This window comes from Silurus aristotelis, assembly GCF_946808225.1.
Source record: "Silurus aristotelis genome assembly, chromosome: 23".
Classification (NCBI taxonomy): Eukaryota; Metazoa; Chordata; class Actinopteri; order Siluriformes; family Siluridae; genus Silurus; species Silurus aristotelis.
Genome location: NC_139596.1, coordinates 17499274 through 17520389, shown reverse-complemented (window position 1 = coordinate 17520389; position 21116 = coordinate 17499274). Strand labels below are relative to the sequence as shown.

Below are 21116 nucleotides of genomic sequence, written 5' to 3'. Positions count from 1 at the left end.
GAAAGTTAGAGAAAGTGAAAGAAATAGAGAAACATTGAGGGTGAAAGAAAGATAGATGACCAGAAAAATGACCATCATTTTGTGTGTGTGTGTGTGTGTGTGTGTGTGTGTGTGTGTGTGTGTCTGTGTGTGTGTGTGTGTGTGTGTGTCTGTGTGTCTGTGTGTCTGTGTGTGAGTGTAAAGGCCAGAGTGATAAAATATAGCTGTTCATTACACTAATATTCATAATGCTTAATAAAGCCTTTATAATAGAGTCTGTGTCTCACTCTCTCCCCCCTGTAACCCCTCAGTGCTGTTCCACCCACTAACACCCTCTAACAGCCTCTAACAGCCTCTAACCCTACTCCATGTGCAGGAGGTTTATTAAACGAAATATCAGGGGGTTAAAAAAAATCTATCTAAAATGCAATATCAATAAATCAGGAAACAAGAAAACTGATGACGGTGAAAATACCAAAAAAGTGACATTCACACAAACGGCAAAATCAAAATCCATCAAAAGACAAATGGCAAAGAAATGGCAAGACTTCACACGAATCCCGATCCATCATTGTTCCTTACAGTTGTAAATATTTGTAAAGCATTATCCATTTTCTCTATATCTATATTTATCTGTATATTGTCATGCGTGAACTCGTGATTAATCGCAACTTAATCGCACATTTTCTTCCGTTCTAAATGTACCTTAATACATTAAAATTTTTAATCCTCTAATCAACATGCGCATGGACGAATATTGATGCTTTATGCAAATGTATGTTTATTATTAGTGAAACAAAACTCAACATGGAGCATGAAGGCGAAATATTCTTGTAAATATTTCAAAGTAATTATGGTGCTTTAAATGCTGTAAATCATCGGGTCACCAAACGCAACTTTCGCTATGTTTCCACACGGACGGTTTTAATTCCCGGATCTGTGCATCGTGGCGGATTTGAGACTTGGCGTATCAGTAATACAAATATTTAGTCATTAAAAAAATGTTTACTTTATTTTTATTTTTTTTATAAAAATGCAAATTTTCATTACGTCTGCACGTAATGAAATATCAATGAAATAATTGAATGAATGAAATAATAATATGAATGATATAAATATATGAATGAAATAATTAATTGCACGTTAATAAAATTTGTGCCATTAAAAAACCGGCTACATACATATACAGTTTCTACAATGCGGTACTGTAAATTGCTCTGTTTTGCTAAATTATTTACTTTTATGTGTTAAATTATTAAGAAATTACAATTTCACCGTACTTCAATACTCCTGGGGAGGCACCTGTCGCCTGTCTACTGACATTTTCAAGTTACAATGGGGTCATCTGAACGCATCTCCAATGTAAGTCAGGCACTTACTGTATATATATATATATATATATATATATATAGATTACAGCACAGTAAAAGTCTTTCTTTGCATATCCCAGCAATGTCCCTGGGTGACACGTGATGCTCCTGGAGCACAGAGGGTTAAGGGCCCAAGAGTAGGGTTTGAACCCCAGACCTTTCGTTTAGCAAACCAGAGCCTTAATCACTGTGCTATCACTTCAGAGGACAAGCAGAGGAAGGATTCAATCCATTAACCTCTAGGTTACGAGTCCAGCACACTTCCACTGCGCCACTCTGCTCAGGGTTAAGTGCCTGGCTTTAGGGCCCAACATTGGCAGCGCTGGGGCTTAAACCCCCAACCTTCTGATCAGTAACCCAGAGCCTTAACCACTGTACAAACACAAACACGTGGTCTTAACATGATCTAGCAATGAAATTGTGACGTGGCTGTGTCTGGTCTGACCGGAAGCTGTTTTATGTGCAGGTGTCACTCCTCCAGTCCGTCCCCTCTCCGCAAGAAAAAGATGAAGAAGAAGAGCTCGAAGAAGAGAAAGCAACACAGGTGAGCAGATGTCAGAGCCTTTTTATGGCTGATTACTAATCACTTAGCAGTCGCGTCTACGATCTCACTAATTTACACGTTTTTATTACTTTAACACACACTGCTAATGAAGACAACTCTCTCTCTCTCTCTCTCTCTCTCTCTCTCTCTCTCTCTCTCTCTCTCTCTCTCTCTCCCTCTCTCTCTCTTGCTCCACTTTTTTACTTCTGTCTCTGTCTCTTTCACAGTGCTGCCTCCATGAAGAGAAGACACAGGTACAACCATTATAAAAAGACAAAAAAGACAAACATTTTCTATTGTAAATCCTTTGTAAATTACAAATGAGGGCTAATATAGTACACTGAAGTCCTGATTTAGTAGCAATAAAAGGTATTGTGTGTGTGTGTGTGTGTGTGTGTGTGTGTGTGTGTGTGTGTGTGTGTGTGTGTGTGTGTGTGTGTGTGTGTGTGAGAGTGTGTGAAGGTAATATGGTTGTAAAGAAGTAGCTCAATAGTTATTAAGACATTAATCTTTCAGAGATGCCAAAAGTAAACGCATCCTTCACTCAAGTAAAAGTACAGATACTCGTGTTGTAAAAGTCTCTGGTAAAAGTTTTGACTGTACTTTTTTTCACTCAAGTGAAAGTAAAGAAGTTTGTGCTCTGACATGGACTTCAGTAAAAAGTAGTGATTGTTACCACCTGTTTTAGTGTCACGCTGGAAACTGAACCTCACATCATAATATTAGGTCAATCATTAAAATATTTGATTGCTGATTAATAATTAATCACAATTTATTCGCACATTGTATCTGTTCTAAATGTACCTTAAATTACTACTTAATAAGTTTTTAAGAATCTAATAAACATGCGCATGGAAATATATTAATGCTTTATGCAAATGTATGTTAATTATTAGTGAAACCAAACTCAACATAGAGCATGAAGACTAAATATTCTTGTAAATGTTAAAAATAATCGTGGTGTTTTAAATTACGTAAAATGATCAGGACACCAAACGGAACAATGAGTGAAGTAAATACGAATGAAAACAAAACAAAAAAAACCTGCCCTTCAGTCGTATTATTACCTCAATGTGACTTTCAGGCGCTAAATGTCAAGTTAGAAGTATTTCGCTTATTCATTATGTCTAGCGGGTAGAACTGGACAGCAGTATTTATGCTTTATCTATGAAGTATTTACTGTATTGAAGAAGGAATTTCTTGGAGAAGTTTCTGTTTTAATATAAATATGATTGTGACTGACAAACAGGTGAGAAAGTGTGGGGTTTTATTTATTTGGTACCAAAAGGTACCACATTATATTTTACTCAATAATGTGCTTTTGATTATACAGCTCCTCGAGCAGCAGACGCAAACTGAAGGAAACCAGAAAACAGAAAAAGAGGTTGGTCTCTGAAATCCTTGAAGTTTAAGATCATGTTGGTTTTAACATTGAGAACTAAAAAAAACACAATTCTGCAGCTGCTTATTGTTCTTTTAGTGCTGGATCAATGTATCTGCATAAAATCCCGCTGTATTACTGTAATTTAGCAAAACAATACAGTATACAATCATATAGCCACACACACACACACACACACACACACACACACACACACACACACACACACACACACACACACACACACACACACACACACACACACAGTTTCATGATTGGACTGAAATCATCATATACTTCTCAACTTTCCCAGCTCCAGTGTAAGAGAGAAAAAGAGAAAGAAAGAGAAAGATCGAGAGAATGAGAGAGAAGAGGAACACAAGACAGAAACCGAGCAACTAAAAGACAGTATGAGAGACAGAAACTGAGAGCGAAGAATAAAAATGAGACAAACAGCAATAAAATAGAGAATAAGCGAGAGACAGAGTGATAAATATATATATATATATATATATAGAGAGAGAGAAAGAGAGAGCGGAAGAAAGAAAAAGAAAGAGAATGAAATTAAGAGACAGTGAGTCAGATATAATAAGAGGAAGAATATCAGAAAAGACAGAAGACAAAGAAAGAGTAAAATAGAAAAGGAGGGAGAGAAAGAGTGAAAGAAGCATTGGGAGTAAAAGTGTGAGAAAAAGAGCAGAAAAGCAAGAAAAGGAAAGGTTTGTGTATGTACGTGTGTGTGTGTGTGTGTGTGTGTGTGTGTGTGTGTGTGTGTGTGTGTGTGTGTGTGTGTGTGTGTTTCCTCAATTCATTAGCAAATTAAACTGTGTTTTTTTGACTGTCTCTGTTCAACAGCTTTGAATGAAAAATGTATTTGCTTTTGCAGCTCTCGCATTCCTGCGATCTCCTCTGTACACTTTATACTCAGTACATCTCAGTGTGTTCTGGTGTTTCAGGTTTGTGTGTGTGTGTGTGTGTGTGTGTGTGTGTGTGTGTGTGTGTGTGTGTGTGTGTGTGTGTGTGTGTGTGTGTGTGTGTTTCAGGTCCCGTAGTGACTCCCATCACAGACATCCATCACGTAGAGAGGAGAGTTCTGACTGGAGATCCTCCAGCACTGCAAGGTGTGCGCGCACACACACACACACACACACACACACACACACACACACACACACATATTCAAAGAGTGTTCCATCTCAATTCCAGAAAACTTGGTGTAAAATCTCATAAATCCATATTTTATTCACAAAAAAACATAAACTAAGAATATATACCAATTTTAATGAAAAAATATGGTCATTTTAAATTTGATAGCTGCAACAGGTTTTTAAAAAGTTGGGACAGGCCCATGTTTACCTCTAGCATTAAAATCAAAATTAAAACCTTGTTGATAAAGAGCAATAAACTCACGTTGCAAACAGGAATAGGGTAAAAAGCTGTGTATATGAAAATATTTAAAATATAAAAAAAATATCTAAAATATCTGAAATTATAGATCTATATAGAATTATATTATCTGAAATATTTAACTCTTAAATAAGATCTGCCACACATACAGTACAGACCAAAAGACACACCTTCTCATTCAAAGAGTTTTCTTTATTTTCATGACTATAAAAATTGTAGATTCACACTGAAGGCATCAAAACTATGAATGAACACATGTGGAATTATATATGGAATTATATACATAACAAAAAAGTGTGAAACAACTGAAAAATGTCATATTGTAGGTTCTTCAAAGTAGCCACCTTTTGCTTTGATTACTGCTTTGCACACTCTTGGCATTCTCTTGATGAGCTTCAAGAGGTAGTCACCTAAAATGGTCTTCCAACAGTCTTGAAGGAGTTCCCCGAGAGATGCTTGGCACTTGTTCGCCCTTTTGCCTTCACTCTGCGGTCCAGCTCACCCCTAAACCATCTCGATTGGGTTCAGGTCCGGTGACTGTGGAGGCCAGGTCATCTGGCGCAGCACCCCATCACTCTCCTTCTTGGTCAAATAGCCCTTGATGCCTTCAGTGTGAATCTACAATTTACATAGTCATGAAAATAAAGAAAACTCTTTGAATGAGAAGGTGTGTCCAAACTTTTGGTCTGTACTGTATGAGTCCCACAGTTCCATAGTTAACATCTGGGCCAAATAATACACTTAACAACTGGTCCATATCTTTTTTGCTGCCTTAAAGACGGTTCTATCTCCGCCATAACCGGGCCATGTTCAGTTCACATGCCGTATGCCAGTGCTGACTGAATGCCAGCTGTGCAGGCTTCATGCCAAATCAGGGTATGTAGCATCATGTCTTCTGTTCATATTCATCTGGTAACTGAGGAGACCAGTTGGTGAAGTTCTCAGAGAGGATCGTTGTCCCATGTGTGTCTGAAACAGGATTTAGCTGCTCAACGGTTCTGGGTGTTCTTTGTTGTGTTTTTTGTTTCATGATGCGCCAAATATTTTTAAATGGTGCAGACTGCAACCAGGCCTGTTCAGCACCTGGACTCTTCAACTACAAAATCATGCTATTGTAAGAGATGCAGAATGCAGATGCTCCAATATTTTTCCCTGAAAAAGCCATTTTCTGGATGGAAGTATTTGTTGTTCTGAAACCTGTATATACCATTCAGCATTGATGGAGTCTTTCCAAATGTGTAAGCTGCTCATTTCACAGGCACTAATGCACTCCCATACCATTAGAGATGCAGCTTTTTTAACTGAGCGCTGATAACAAGCCGGATGATCCCGCTCTTCTTTATTCCGGAGGATGTGGTGTTCATGGAAAGGATCTGGATCATGTTCCTGCATGCCTTCTTCTTTGCATGATAGAGATTTAACCTGCATTTGTGAATGACATTGCAATCTGTGTTCACAGACATTTATTTCTGGAGGTGTTAATGAGCCCATGGAGTGATTTCCATCAGAATAATGACTCTTTTGGATGCAGTGCCACCATGTTGGGGAACATTATTCTGATATTGTTCCACAATTTGTAGACACAGTCTTTTCACAGATTTACTTCTGAGAGACACTTCTCTAACACACACTATTTATACCCAATCATCTTACCAACCTGCTGTAAAATTAGCCTCATTAGTTGCAACATTTTACATTTTTTTTTTATTTTATTAACACTTACTTTTTACAGACTTTTGTTGCCTCGACACAACGTTTTTTTGAGACGTGTTGCAGCCATCAAATTCAAAATTACCTTATTTTTTGTGTTATTTTCTCAGTTTAAACATTTTCTATGTTTTCTATGGTCTGTTGTGAATAAAAATGAAATTAATGAGATTTGTATATCATTGCATTCTTTTTTATTTTTATTTTAGACAGTCTCCCAACTCTTTTCCTCCTACACACTGAAATCTACTCGATAGAACATATATAACGGGGATTTTAGGTGTAAATATTATCTCAAGTCAAGAAGCTTTTATTGTCATTATAACCGTATAAACCTGACGCAGTACACAGTGAAATGAAACAACATTCCTCCTGAACCCTGATGCTACATACAACAATTCAATACAACATTCACACAGCTGATATGATTGTGTGCTTGTAGATGTGAAGACGGCAATAAATCAGGCTTTCGGCGCAGCAGTCGCAGGTCTGGAGAGCGAAGAGGGTTTGAATGGTGTTCAGCAGTGAAGCTCGCCACTAAAATCCCCTCCAAGTGCACAGTAAGTGAGAGAGAGAGAGAGAGAGAGAGAGAGAGAGAGAGAGAGAGAGAGAGAGAGAGAGAGAGAGAGAGAGAGACTCGGAGCGCTATCACCCCACTGCTGCTCTCTGAAATATCTTGAAAAAAAATTGTTTCTTTGTTGCCGTTTAATGGGAGAGAAGGAAGGAACGAGAGAGTGCTGTTTTATACATCAGTACAGTACAGAACATCTGCTTCTAACAATAACACACACACACACACACACACACACACACACACACACACACACACACACACAAACCAGAGAAATACTCAGGATAGAAATGTTACTCTCCTTATCTCACTCTATGTCTGTCTCTCTGTCTGTTTCTCTTTCCTTCTGCCTATCCGTCTAGTTCTTTCTTTTACTCTCTTACTCTCTATTTCTCTCTCACGTTTTCTCTCTGTTGTCTCACTTTCTGTCTGTCTCTCATTTTTCTTTCATCATAATTATTCATCATTAATCATAAGTAAGGGTGATCATAGCAATTTAAATCTTTCTTTCTTTCTTTCTTTCTTTCTTTCTTTCTTTCTTTCTTTCTTTCTTTCTTTCTTTCTTTCTTTCTTTCTTTCTTTCTTTCTTTCTTTCTTTCTTTCTTTCTTTCTTTCTGAAAACATAAGTGAGGGTGACCATAGCAATTTTCATTTCTTTCTTTCTTTCTTTCTTTCTTTCTTTCTTTCTTTCTTTCTTTCTTTCTTTCTTTCTTTCTTTCTTTCTTTCTTTCTTTCTTTCTTTCTTTCTTTCTTTCCTTCTTTCGTTCTTTCTTTTTAAAATCATAATTGAGTGTGACCATAGCCATTTTCTTTCTTTCTTTCTTTCTTTCTTTCTTTCTTTCTTTCTTTCTTTCTTTCTTTCTTTCTTTCTTTCTTTCTTTCTTTCTTTCTTTCTTTCTTTCTTTCTTTCTTTTTTTCTGAAATCATAAGTGAGGTTGATCATAGCAATTTTAATCTTTCTTTCTTTCTTTCTTTCTTTCTTTCTTTCTTTCTTTCTTTCTTTCTTTCTTAATTTCTTTCTTTCTTTCTTTTCTTTCTTTCTTAATTTCTTTCTTTCTTTTTTTCTTTATTTCTTTCTTTCTTTCTTTTTCTTTCTTTCACTCCCTTGTTCTTTCTCTCTGTTGTTTCACTTTCTCTCTCTCTCTTTCTTTCTTTGTCTCTCACACCACCTGATTGTCTGCGTGTCTGTGTCTCTGTGCGTGTCTCACTTTATGTCTCACTGCCTCTCTGTCTGTTTCTCTTTCCTTCTGTCTCTGTGTCTGCCTATTTCTCTCACTGTCGTTTTTTTCTTTCTCTGTCATGAAAAATAATTAGCCAGTAGAAAAAGGCAGATATAATAGTAATATGTGTTGAGACATTCATGTGTGTGTGTGTGTGTGTGTGTGTGTGTGTGTGTGTGTGTGTGTGTGTGTGTGTGTGTGTGTGTGTGAGAGATAATGAAAAGTATTAATTCTCAAGTAGGCCAAAATGAGCGGAAAAAAATGAATGATGGTGTACAAATAAAACAATCTGAGCGAAAATTATTAATTATAGCTACTATTCATTTCTTTCTTTTCTTTTCTATTCGTTTTTCTCATCAAACACAACGTCAAATTCGCCGTCACATCTGCTGCTGTTCCGAATGTTCTGGACGAAAGTGATTTTTCATTTAACCCTTCACTGAGGATCATATTCAGGAGCTCTCTAACACACACACACACACACACACACACACACACACACACACACACACACACACACACACGTATACACACAAGTTTGAGATTTGCATTAATTAACTTTTAAACCAGAGTGGGCTTTCGAGTGTTTCCCAGCGCCGATAATTACACACACACTCTAATTCTCATCTAACCTTTTATCCCTCTCAGAGTGAACACTGGCACACACACACACACACACACACACACACACACACACACACACACTTCCCAAATTACTCTTTATCTAATTACCTGGCTTTGGTGTTATTCTCCAACATGAGCATTTTTATAATTTATTTATTTATTTATTTATTTATTTATTTATTTATTTATTTATTTATTTATTTATTTTTGAAATCCTGAAATACACTATATGGCCAAAAGTTTGCGGACACCTGACCATAAAATTGGTATGTGATTTTAAGAGCTTTTTCACATTTAGTCTCCATTTATTCCCCCTGATAATATTTGTTCCTCCAGATTTTGTGGAGATTTGTGAAGATTCATTCAGCCACAAGGATGTTATCAAAGTCAGGAAGTTATGTGGGTGAAGTGAGGAGGCCTGGGGTGCAGTCAGCATTCACAGTCATTCATGTTTAGTAGGGTTGAGTTCTATAGCAGGAGATCTTCAACATACATCCAACCCATGGAAAGCAGATCTTCATAAAGCTGGCTTTTGTTTGAGTCTCCCAGTGGAGTCGAGTGAAGGGAAAATTTAATGATGCGGCATCCAAAGACACGATACAATTGTGTGCCTTCAACATTGTGGTAATGGTTTGGACAAGAACCGCATGTGGGTGGAAGTCAGGTGTCCCAATACTTTTGCTCATACAGTGTAAATGTGTGTATAATAAATGTGTGTTAAAGATTTGCAAGTGAAGGAAAAGTCAATGTGAACTGATGAAACGTTGGAATTTGTGGTAAATTTTTGTTGAATATTTTTTTTATATTTCTTACGAATGGAAAATATTCTGAAATATTGGATTGTGTTTCGGTTCAAAACCAGTTCAGGAAGTTACAACATGCAATCTGGTGTGTGTGTGTGTGTGTGTGTGTGTGTGTGTGTGTGTGTGTGTGTGTGTGTGTGTGTGTGTGTGTGTGTGTGTGTGTGTGTGTGTGTGTTTGTGTGAATGCGAAGAGTGCACGCGACCTGGTTGCAAAAAAAGACGTGGTTTTAACGTGACTGGCGATTCGAGTCTGATATTGTTTATGAATTGTACTCACGTGAGCTAAAACAGACAGCGAGTGAAGTTCAGGTAAATCCACATGCTGTAACTTCAACTACAAAGAAACCGAAGCTGCTGTTCGACACACTAAATGACGCTAAACATGTCCGCTATCAGACATGCCTCAGTACACAATGCAGAGTTTACTCAGTCTGATATGATCAGAAAGAGAGATAGAAAGTGTCTGATTCCACCTCTCTCTCCCTCTCTTTCTCTCTTTTTCCTCTGTCAGTCTCTGTCTATTTTTTTATCTCACTCGTCTCACCCTTGGTGTTTATTTCTATCTCTTACAGTCTGTCACTCTTTTTGTCTCTTTCTCTCTTTTTTTCTTTCTGTCTTTTCTCTTGTCACTTATCACTTTTTGCCTGTCTGTCTCTTTTTTTCTGTCACTTCTTGTCTATCTGTCTGTCTGTCCCTCTCTCTCTTTTTGTTTATCTCTCTTTCTTCTGTCCATGTGTCACTTTCTTTGTCTGACTAGTTCAATCTATTTCTATGTCTGTCTTTCTCTCTCTTTTTATTCTCATTTCTCTTACTTTCAGTCTTTCGTTGTCTACACTCCTCTCTCTCTTACTCTCTATTTCTATCTATTTCTTTCTCTCACTGTTTTTCTGTCTCAGTTCTGTCTCTCTGTGTCTCTTCCTTTGCCAGTTTCTCTCTCTCTCTCTCTCTCTCTCTCTCTCTCTCTCTCTCTCTCTCTCTCTCTCTCTCTCTCTCATTCATGACTCATCTTTACATCAGCCTAAATGTTACCACACAAGAGACAGCGAGTGGTGGGGAGGGGAAAAAACACGTCATATAAATGAACAACCCAAAAATTCTCCTCAGAAAAGAAAACTCATCAGAACAAAACGACAAGCAAGACGACAAAAACTGGAGACAGGAAGGGAAAACAGAGGTACATTCCAGAAACAGTCCCTGAACAAATCAGTGAATCATTTATTCTAGGATGTAACTCACAGCTATGGTTAAATAAGTTTATTTTGCTAGGAAGCATTAAAGATCCTGGAGGAATGGAAAAAGGTCACGAGGTCGGATGAGTTCTGATTGACCCTGTTCCAGAGTGGCAGAGTGCAGAAGGGTAAGAAGAGAGGTGGATACATTGATGCCATGTATGATGGTGGTATCAAAAAGTTTGGAGACTAGTCTGGTCTGGTCACTTTCACCGAATGTTCTCACTCAGAAGCCTTAAAACCTGTCAGTAGAACTTGCTACTGGTGGTCCAGCCCCTGGGGGTGAATTCTCGATGACCAATGCTGCTAATGTGGAAAACGATGATTATCATGCACTTGGAGGAGCTGCTAACCCGCCTTATCATTTTTGGGACTGTGGAAACTGTTGCTTCGTCTCAGGGTCGTACTCGATGCAGAGTTCCTTTTGCTACTGGGTCAGCATCCTGGGGACAAACTTGGCAGCAACACGACACATGTTCAAATCACATTATGTTTCACCTAGACCAGGGGTCTTCAATCTTTTCCAGAAAGGGCCAGTGTGGGTGCAGGTTTTTATTCCAACCAAGCAAGTCCACACCAAATTCTACCTGTTCAAACCTAATGATCTTCATTTTCAATGACTATCAGGTGTGACCATTCATTGGTTGTAATGAAAACCTGCACCCACACTGGCCCTTTCTGGAAAAGATTGGAGACCCCTGGCCTAGACTGTTCCGTGTGACACACCGACAATGGCAGCGATGTTGTGGATTGTTTTCAGACGATCGTCTTGCACAGTTTGCCAAATGGTTTCAATATTTTCGGGGGTTGAGCTCATTAAAAGGTCTTCCTGTCTCTCGTCTCTCTGGATGTAACTGAGCTGCCTGAGACAAAAGACAGAAGCATTCCTGCATGTTGGATACAGGTGGTGGTAATAACATGCAGGGAAGACAACATGGAGAAGCAACGGAGGCCCCTGGTGGCCGGAACTGTGAATAACAAGTCCGAATCTTCACGTGTGTTCATGTACCTTCAGCTGTCTTCTGTGATCTTAAAGGTGTCCATAAATCTTTCGATTTTACTACATTCTACAGAATCAGACACTTTCCCAATTCTCTGCATCACTGCAATAGAGTTTGGAAATGTTATTTATCTTATATATATATATATATATATATATATATATATATATATATATATATATATATATATATATATATATATATATATATATATAATTTATATTATATTTAAAAAAAAAAAAAATCTGAATTACATTTTTGCAACCAGGAGGGGTAGTGACATGTCTCACTCAGGGGTCTAAAAAACCCAAATAATTAATAATAACCTTTGTAGCTAAATGTGATTTATTTATTTATATATATTTTTGGTAAATGTTCTTTATAATACTGCAGTATATTTTGTAACAATATTAACAATGTATTTGTTTTATTGGAAAAACAAAATGTAACTTTTTGCGATACAATGAAGAAAAAAAGCCCAGAAGGAAATAAAGCGTTGTGTTGTGAAGCAGTGAGACAGTGGGAGTGGCTTTGGGTTTTAAAGACGCGGCTTATTTGTCTTTTTTTTCTTGCATTTTCCCGCTTTTTAACGATGCACTTACGTTACCCGCTCTTCCCTTTTTCCTACACCGTACCTACTTAAGGAGGAAGTCTGGATTGGTAAGTCGATGCTATCCGCAGATTCAGGGCTTACTGTAGGACGCTGGTGGACTTTAAAAGCTCTTCCTGCAGGGGACCTAAAGGGGACCTAAAGGGGACCTAAAGGGGACCTAAACTCAAACCAAATGTTCTATTAATTCCGCAACGCTTTGATTTTAGTTAAACTCTACTAGATGGAAGTCTCTGTATTAGATATTATACAGTATTTATAAGACATGACATGTTTGCTGTTTCCTCTTCTTTCTGCTGTTTCATTTATTATTTATTTATTTATTTATTTATTTTCGCCTCCTTTTTTCTTCTTCCTATTCTTATTTATTATCCTATTATTAAATCAGCCTTTCTTTTCCCTCTCTTTTCCTTTCACTCTCTTGTTCTTTTTTTCTTTTTTCCTCTCTCTGGCACTTTAACTCACTCATTGGCTCTCATCCCACCCTCCCTTCTCTCTCTCCTCTTTTTCTCCTCCCTTTCTCTTTCTTTCTCGCTCTCACACTTTCTCTCACTCCTCTTTACCTCTCTCTCTTCTCTCTCTCTCTCTCTCTCTCTCTCTCTCTCTCTCTCTCTCTCTCTCTCTCTCTCTCTCTCCCCTCTCTCTCTCTTTTTTTCCCCTCTCTTCTCACTTATTCACTCCTCCTCTTTCTCTCTTCCCTTTTTCTTTTTCCTCTCTATCTCTTTTCGCTCACTCTCACACACACACACACACACACACACACACACACACACACACACACACACACACACCTATTTCTTTCTTCCCTTTTTCTTTCCTCTCACACTTTCTCTCACGCTCTCGTTCAGTGTCATATCTCATCTCGCTCTCCCTCTCTCACTCAATCACTCACTCTTGCCCCCTCCCTCTCTCTTTGTTTAGTGCATATTTTTAGTTCCCTTTTCTTTCCCTTTCTAGCATGAGACATATTATGCATGACTTTTAAAAAAAATGATCTTTTCGATGTTCTTTGTGCTGTAAATGAATCATGTTGTAGTTTTGGTCTCTGTGATTTTGTAGGCACTTTAATCGAGAACTCTGAGTGCAGATGATTCTTTCATTCCCTTCCGTTTATAAAACAGGCTGGTTTTCTTGCAGGTGGTACACTCACGTCCTGAGCTTGAACCGTCCCACGTCCAGGACGCGGCGTGTGCTCAGGGTAAAGGGCGTGCGGATTACGATTCGGGACATGACACGTCCTCTCCACCGTCGTCTAAGACGGGCGTCTCGAGGGCGCAGGTCACGGTGGAGGGACAGGAGAAAGTGAAATTTCTAGACAATTCATCTGATTCGGGGAACTCTCTGAGCAGCTACAGGTCTCTGGGGAAAGCCGACTGCAGACAAAGACGCAGCAACACATCTGTTTTCAACAACCTAAAAAGGTGAGAGGATTAAATGGGTAAGTCCATTAAAAGGAAAGTCCATTTTTTTTTAGCACTTCCTCAAGACTTCCTCTGCACTTCATCAAGACTTCATCCGCAATTTATTAAGAGTTTCTTAGCACCGCCTCACGACTTCCTCTGCACTTCATGAAGACTTCCTCTAGACCTCCTCAATACTTCCTAAAGACTTCCTCAAGACTTCCTCAAGATTTCCTCTGCAGTTCCTAAGCACTTCCTCTGCACTTCCTCAAGACTTCCTTAATAATTCCTTAATACTTCCTCGAGACTTTCTAAAGAGTTCCTCAGCACTTCATTAAGAGTTTCTTAGCACTTCCTCAAACCTTCCTCAAGATTTCCTTAACACCTCCTCAAGACTTTCTTTGGCACTTTCTAAATACTTCCTTGGCTCTTCCTCAAGACTTCCTTAGCACTTCCTCGTGTGTCTGCTAAAACAACGTTATCACAGATTTAAACATTTATTCTTTCATCAGTCTCTTTTATTCCTTTCAATGCAGCTCATAGAAGCATCAGCTTCCTGACACTGGAGACTGTTATTGTAACTGTTCAGTCTGTTTTGCTTTGCAAATATCATTTCAGCTTGTGAAGGTTGGTGATAAGGTGATCTAGGGTTAGGGTTAGGGTTAGGTGAGCTAGGCTAGGTGTAGGTTAGGCTCATGCTCTCTGCTTCACATCTGGCCGTTTTTAAACTGCACATTATGCACTAACATCCTGTACTATTCGCCCAGCTGTGGATTATCTGTTATGTAATCTGTTTTAATTTGACATAAATCGCTATTTCGCATCTGAATAACTTTTGTAATATTTGTAAATTCATATCATCTTGCCTAATCATCTTCTCATGTGCTTCTTGTAATTCCAGTGAAGAGTCGGGAAGCTGTGTTGGATTCGTGAGCCATCGTTCTCATCGTTCAGAAACTCGGTCTTGCAGCAGGAGCCGATCGTCGCAAAGTTCTCGCCACTCGAGACGTTCTGTATCCAGAAGCAGGTCTCCGTTCTCCAGCCGCAGGTGTCAGTTCTAATAAAACACACGTCTGACCTGAAGGTCATGAGTTCAAATCCCAGCACCACCAAACTGCCAACTGAGCAAAGCCCTTAAACCCTCCACTGCTCCGTTGTGTCAATGACATAAGTTCATTTGGATAAGAGCGTTATACCAAATGCTATAAAAATGTAAATGTAAATGTGTGTGTGTGTGTGTGTGTGTGTGTGTGTGTGTGTGTGTGTGTGTGTGTGTGTGTGTGTGTGTGTGTGTGTAGGTCGTATTCCCGTTCATCCAGCTACTCCTGTGATTCGAGCAGTCGACGGAGCAGTAAACATTCCAGATACACAGCAGAGAGGTATGCAGCAGTGCTTAGACCCTTTAAAAAAGTAAATGTAATTCGTTACTGTAATTTTCAAAGTACGAAGTAAAATATTTTTCTTTTAACTAAACTACATTTAGTGAAATCAGTCGCTTCACAGCGAGTCACCAATCAGGATCGAGCGCACGCTCTGTTTTACACGTGTTCTGATCGGCGCTTGGTGTATCTACTGATCACCAACATACAGTTCAGCATCAGTTCAACATCAAGCAGAACATTTAGAGAGGAACAAATGATGAAGAAACTCCAGAATGGAACTCGTCACAACACACGTGACCTCATTTATGCGATTTTGTTTTAGTAGTCGAAAAAAAGGTTTTGGACTCTAATCAGTCAGTGTTTGAGTCATTAATATCATTTTATTAATAGATCAGTGTGCTGAGAGTCACATTTGAGTCTTTCACATAAACTGAAGTGATTAAGTAAAGAGTCTTGTGATAAAAATGATAATAGAAACATTATAGTTATAATAAATCATAGTACTTTGGATCCTTAAGAACATTTGAAGCCAAATCATTTTGTACTTTTACTCGAGTGGTTTGTGTACTTCGTCCACCACTGCAAAAAAAAAAGGAATCCAACACAGAACCTGTTCTTCATCCGTAACTCCTCATTTCATGTGTTTTTAGAAATAATTCAGTTATGTAATGAACTGAGGTGAAGCATTGCATTAACATCACTGGAGACTTGAGGTGAGGAACACTTTCCCAAAAAAAATAAATAAACATCTGGTACCTATAAGGATGAATTACAAGAATATTTTACACAATTGGGGCGGAGCTATAATAATAATAATAAGAGGAATATTCTATTATATAAGTAATAATGTACACCAAAGCCTGACAGTAGACACCCAACTTTTCTTGTAATATGAGTTTGGGTTGTTAAGGAGGCTTCAAATCCAGCTTACTGTATCAGTGGGGTTGAGAAGGTCAGGTTTTATATATACTAGGGACATTAATATTCACGGTGCATCACCATAAAAGTAAAAAATGTGACGCATTAATTTTATTGTTCTTAACATATTTGGATCAGTAAAAAAAAAACATTTATTTCTATATAATTATTAGTAGATGTGCTAAATTTGTATTATTTAGAAAGTGACCAACATTTGATACATTATATGAAGTGTCACAACACTACGGAGACCGAGGCGTGTCCTGAGAGTCACGTAGAATAAAGATTAACATGGCAGAGGTAGAGCTGCAGACAGGAGATTTTTTTTTTGCATTACCAAGCTGTGTGTGAATGTCATCAGGCAAAAGGCACTTAAGTAAAGTGATGATTTGCTGTCTGTCTGAACCCAAGAAAAATATGTGAACTATTAGTACCATATTGAATTGCAGAGCATTATATTGGTTCTGTGGCATTAAATCGCATTGTGTTGACTCGAATAGAAATCGGATCGCACTGCATCATCGTATCAGGGCGAATCGTATCGTATCGCATCGGTAGCTGCTTCATATGTATCTTTTTGAAACGTATTGTTGTTATCCTCAGTTATATTTTGCCCCAGTCAAAAGTTTTTGAATTAACTTCAACATTGTGCATTAATACTGAAGACATACAAACTAGGAAAGAATTATGTAGTAAACAAAAACGTGTTAAACAATCCATAATGTTTTATAATTTCAATCCATTACAGTAGCCCCCTCTTTGCTTTGAGCACAGCTTCACGCACTCTTGACATCTCTGTCAGCCTCGATGGGAAGCCACATGGAATGGCTTAAAGAGTTCCCTGTTGTGTTGAGTGTTTGTTGGCTGCTTTTTCTTCACTTTCCATTATAACTCATCCCAAACCATCTCAACTGAAATTAGATCGAGCGATTGAAGAGGCCAGGGTTCACCAAGCTGTCATCACAGCTAAATGTACAAGTAGCTACTTCGGACAAGCTCAAATATAAAACATATTCTGGGATGTAAAACTCTGCTTTGTTGACTGTATAATTCCATATGTGTATTATCATAGTTCAGATGTCAGTAATAATGTATATTGTTATAATAATTAGGAAAAAACACTGGAGGAGAAGGTGAGTGTATGTATATATATATATATATATATATATATATATATATATATATATACCAGATTCACGTTTGTCATAGTTTCACATTTTATTTATGTTTTTATAATTAGCTTTATTCTATTCTTACGAGACACTGAATGAAACTTTCTCGTCTAGCTGGATAACAGTTCTTGTCACGTAAATCAAAGTACCATTTTTTTTTATTTTATTCTGACTGTATATAAACTCACTGCCTCACTGTATTAGATCATAACACGTTTAATGAGGTAATAAGTGCTGAATTCAGATTGTTCTTATGTTCCGAAAAGGTTCAGAGAAAGAAGAAGAAGAAGCTGGAGCTCGTGTGAGAAGCCGTCAAAGCGCAGCAGGACTCGCAGCCGGAGGAGAACATGTTCACCAATGAGAAAAAGGAGAAGAGATTCACCCAGCCATCTTGAGGCTCGCAGAATTACCAGGTTCGGGACTTGTAGCTTCATCACCTAAAATCTTCCACAGTCACAGAAAAATGAATACGTTAATGAACGCAGGATGTATTCATCCAATCTCTCTTTCCGGTAGTGCTAGGAAGAGGCCCATCCCCTACTACCGCCCGAGTCCTTCTTCCTCGAGTCGCTCGAGCAGTCTGTCATCCTGGAGTCTATTCTCGCTGACTCGCAGCCAATCACGGAGCCCGAGTCACAGCCGCAGCAGGAGCCGCAGCCGCTCTTCGTACCGCAGCTACAGCCGCAGCTCATCGCTCAGCTCCGTCTACAGCAGCAAGAGCTACGGCTCGCTAGCCAGCTATAGCCACGCTCGACGCTAATTTACAGACTCTGTTCTCTCAAAATAGCGTCATTTCGAGAACACACTTAAGCAGGTGTAAATAAACAAAACATGGACAAACACAGATTGGAATTTACACCCAAATGAGGAAAGCTAAATCTGACACACATGCTAGCTCTTGTTAGGAAATTATGACTCGCTAGCTGGAGCAAAGTGTAAATCATGACTTTAAATCGTAATCGTCATTGACATTAAAGTGTAAAGCTGACATGATAAGATTTTACTTCAGCAAAAAAAATATTACATTTCCAAGAAATTTAGGAAAAAATTATCAAATTATGAGGACCAGCTAGCGAGGAAGCAGACCAGGAGTTTGCTAAATCTGAGGAAAATTAGTGCTAATCTATTGATTTAAACACTACGTCTGAGGCAAAGCTAATGGTGTTAACCAGCTAACCAAGAGTAAAACTTGAATAGGATGAAACTGTGGATGCCATGTGGTGAATAAATCACCTTGTGGAAAAAACGCACCGTAAGACTTCAAAATGTTCCTATTGGTATCGACGACAACGGATTCTACGTACTCACTTTGAAAACGGCTAGCAGGCTGAACACATGGCATGTGTGTTCACGTGTGTGCATGTGTGTGTTGTTTAGCCGTACAGCGGTTAAACCAACACATGCTGCAGTGTCACTTCAGATGAGTAACCTTGTAAAGTACAATTTCACGCCTGAAGTGGGAACCCTTTTTATTTTTGAGAAACGTGTCGAGATCTCTCCAGGGCTCAGATCTACAGCCTCCGTGACAGATTTTACCGCACGCCAGGTTTCTTTTTTTTTTTTTTTTTGACACCTTGCATCACATTTTGTTCCCTATGAAAAATTGTGCCACGCTGCCAAACACACGCTCCGTCAGCTCAAATGCCAGGCGTATTTATCTTCCAGCCGAGCGCAAAACGATCCGAACGCCGACGGCCATCGCGGCGCCAAAACTCCTGCTTCATTTTCGAAGGGAATAAATTTGTGTATATTTATATATATATATATATATATATATATATATATATATATATATATATATATATATATATATATATATATAAACGGATGTAGGTCGAGTTGAGGCGAAGTTCGAAAAGGTTTCAACGTCGAAAGAGATTAAAGGGCAGCCACGCTACACTTTACGTTCCTTTGACTCGCATTCGTATGCAGTGGGAACGCCAGAGACCGGAAATGCTCCGCAGTGGGAGGTCTGGTGAGCGCTGACGGATACATCATGGTGGAATCTCCTCCAGATACATGAAGTGCAGATTATAGTCGTGTCGCTCCGTAATGGTTTACACAGCACAGCTATAAAAGAATACAAAAGCAGCATTATAAACAGAAGCTGCCTGATTTGCGGCGTCACTGCGTATTCGGAGCGTGACATCACATCCGGTTGCCTTCGGAAGAAAGGATTCTAATCTAAGCGATGTGTCTCAATCTTATCTTGGATTTGAGTTTTATTCTGACTGTATTTACATACCGTGTTTTCATTTCATAGCCTCCTGTGCTTATTTCAGTGGCCCAATGTAGCGCTGGATTAGATGCTAGTCTGAGGTCTGAATCCACGTGTGTTTTTGAGGTAGACAATATTCTCAATAAATCTTTAGCCACGTTAGCTGACTAAAGAGTCCGATGTCACACCATTTATTAATAATAATTAATAATGCTAATCCAGTGCATATGATTTGCTATTTTATTAAATATTTATTTTTTGTGGTTAATTAACTACAGTTGAATTACGTAACGTTTGTAAATTGTGTTGTCTAGCTCGCAGGAAAATATGACTGGACCATTTGGGCAAAATTCTGGAGCAAATCTACAATATATGGTCATAAATATGTGGAACCTAAACATTGCAAAAGCTTGAAAAACTAGCATGCTAAGATTACGTTCTACTGAGTGTGTTTGGTGAAACCTACATGAGCGAACAAGATAAATAAACAAGCGAGAAAAGGACAAATGTATTTTATTCCAAAAATACGAATAGATTAACAACATGAAGATAAACCTCGACTACGATTCAGTCGCTAGCAATCGGCAAAACCTCCAAACATGAATTTATGCTAAAGCTGGGCGTAAAAGATGTACATTTTTAACAATGCGTTTTGATGAGAAATGGAAAAGCGCTGAAATATTTAAGTGAATTAATGCTGGATTTTAATTTATTTATTTATAAACTTTATCTCTCACACCATTTCACATTCCACGGATTACTGTAATAAATATTTACTTATTTATTCAATAATTTATTTATTTGTTTGTTTATTTATTTGATTCATTAATTTACCATATTCCATTCCTCAGAGAATGGCAACATGCAGCGTATTTATTCGTACTGATATTTGTATTTTCTTTCTTTTTATAATTTATAAATGTAGATATATTTTTTTAGTATAGTGAAGAATGTTTTTTAAGATTTTATATTTTTTATTTTCATTTTCACATTACTTATTTTTTCTTCCTTTTTTCTTTCACCTTTTTTCGATGATAATGTACATGATAATGTCAATGATATGTAGAAAGCTTGAGGAATTCATAGCATAAATATTATTCAATCATCAAAATATTATTGTCGGGTTTTATTTTTATTATCTATGGATAATATATTGTGTAAATATGACTTTGAACTTTAAAATGGTGTGAAGCAGTCTTTTTAGGATGTTCACATGTGGAAAAAAACATGTTAAAGATTCCCAGCTTTAATGAATTGTTATTATTATTATTTTTTTTATTTTAAAGAATTTCTGTTTTTTTTTTTTTGGTTTGTTTTTTATAAATGATGAAAGTCGTTTAGCGTGTAGGTTCGGCTTGAGCTTTGAAAACGTTCGATCTGTTCCTCAGGAGGATCTGTAAATCTGTCATGTACATACGCAGAGGACTGAGTAAAGCATGTGTGTCATTAATTGAAAAGGAAGCTGTTAAAAAGACACGAGATATTTATGATGTCAAACTGCACTCTATGGACAATAGTTTTTGGACACCTGAGCAGAAGATTGTGTTACAATAAACTCCACTCTTCCAGGAAGATGTTCC

The 21116-nt window shown here is 38.0% G+C and overlaps 1 protein-coding gene across 2 annotated transcripts in view; it reads left to right on the top strand.

The window, feature by feature from the left end:
- The window catches only part of srrm4 (serine/arginine repetitive matrix 4), a 72246-nt gene extending 53670 nt beyond the window's left edge, over window positions 1-18576 (top strand). For both annotated transcript variants that reach the window (XM_083527398.1, XM_083527399.1), the window contains 10 exons: window positions 1816-1893; window positions 2121-2147; window positions 3227-3277; window positions 4318-4395; window positions 6831-6948; window positions 13584-13867; window positions 14748-14894; window positions 15145-15225; window positions 17585-17731; window positions 17835-18576. In XM_083527398.1, coding sequence (XP_083383524.1) covers window positions 1816-1893; window positions 2121-2147; window positions 3227-3277; window positions 4318-4395; window positions 6831-6948; window positions 13584-13867; window positions 14748-14894; window positions 15145-15225; window positions 17585-17731; window positions 17835-18078 — 1255 coding nt within the window. In that variant the 3' untranslated portion in view covers window positions 18079-18576. The remainder of the gene's footprint in view (window positions 1-1815; window positions 1894-2120; window positions 2148-3226; window positions 3278-4317; window positions 4396-6830; window positions 6949-13583; window positions 13868-14747; window positions 14895-15144; window positions 15226-17584; window positions 17732-17834) is intronic.
- Window positions 18577-21116: the final 2540 nt, after the last annotated feature.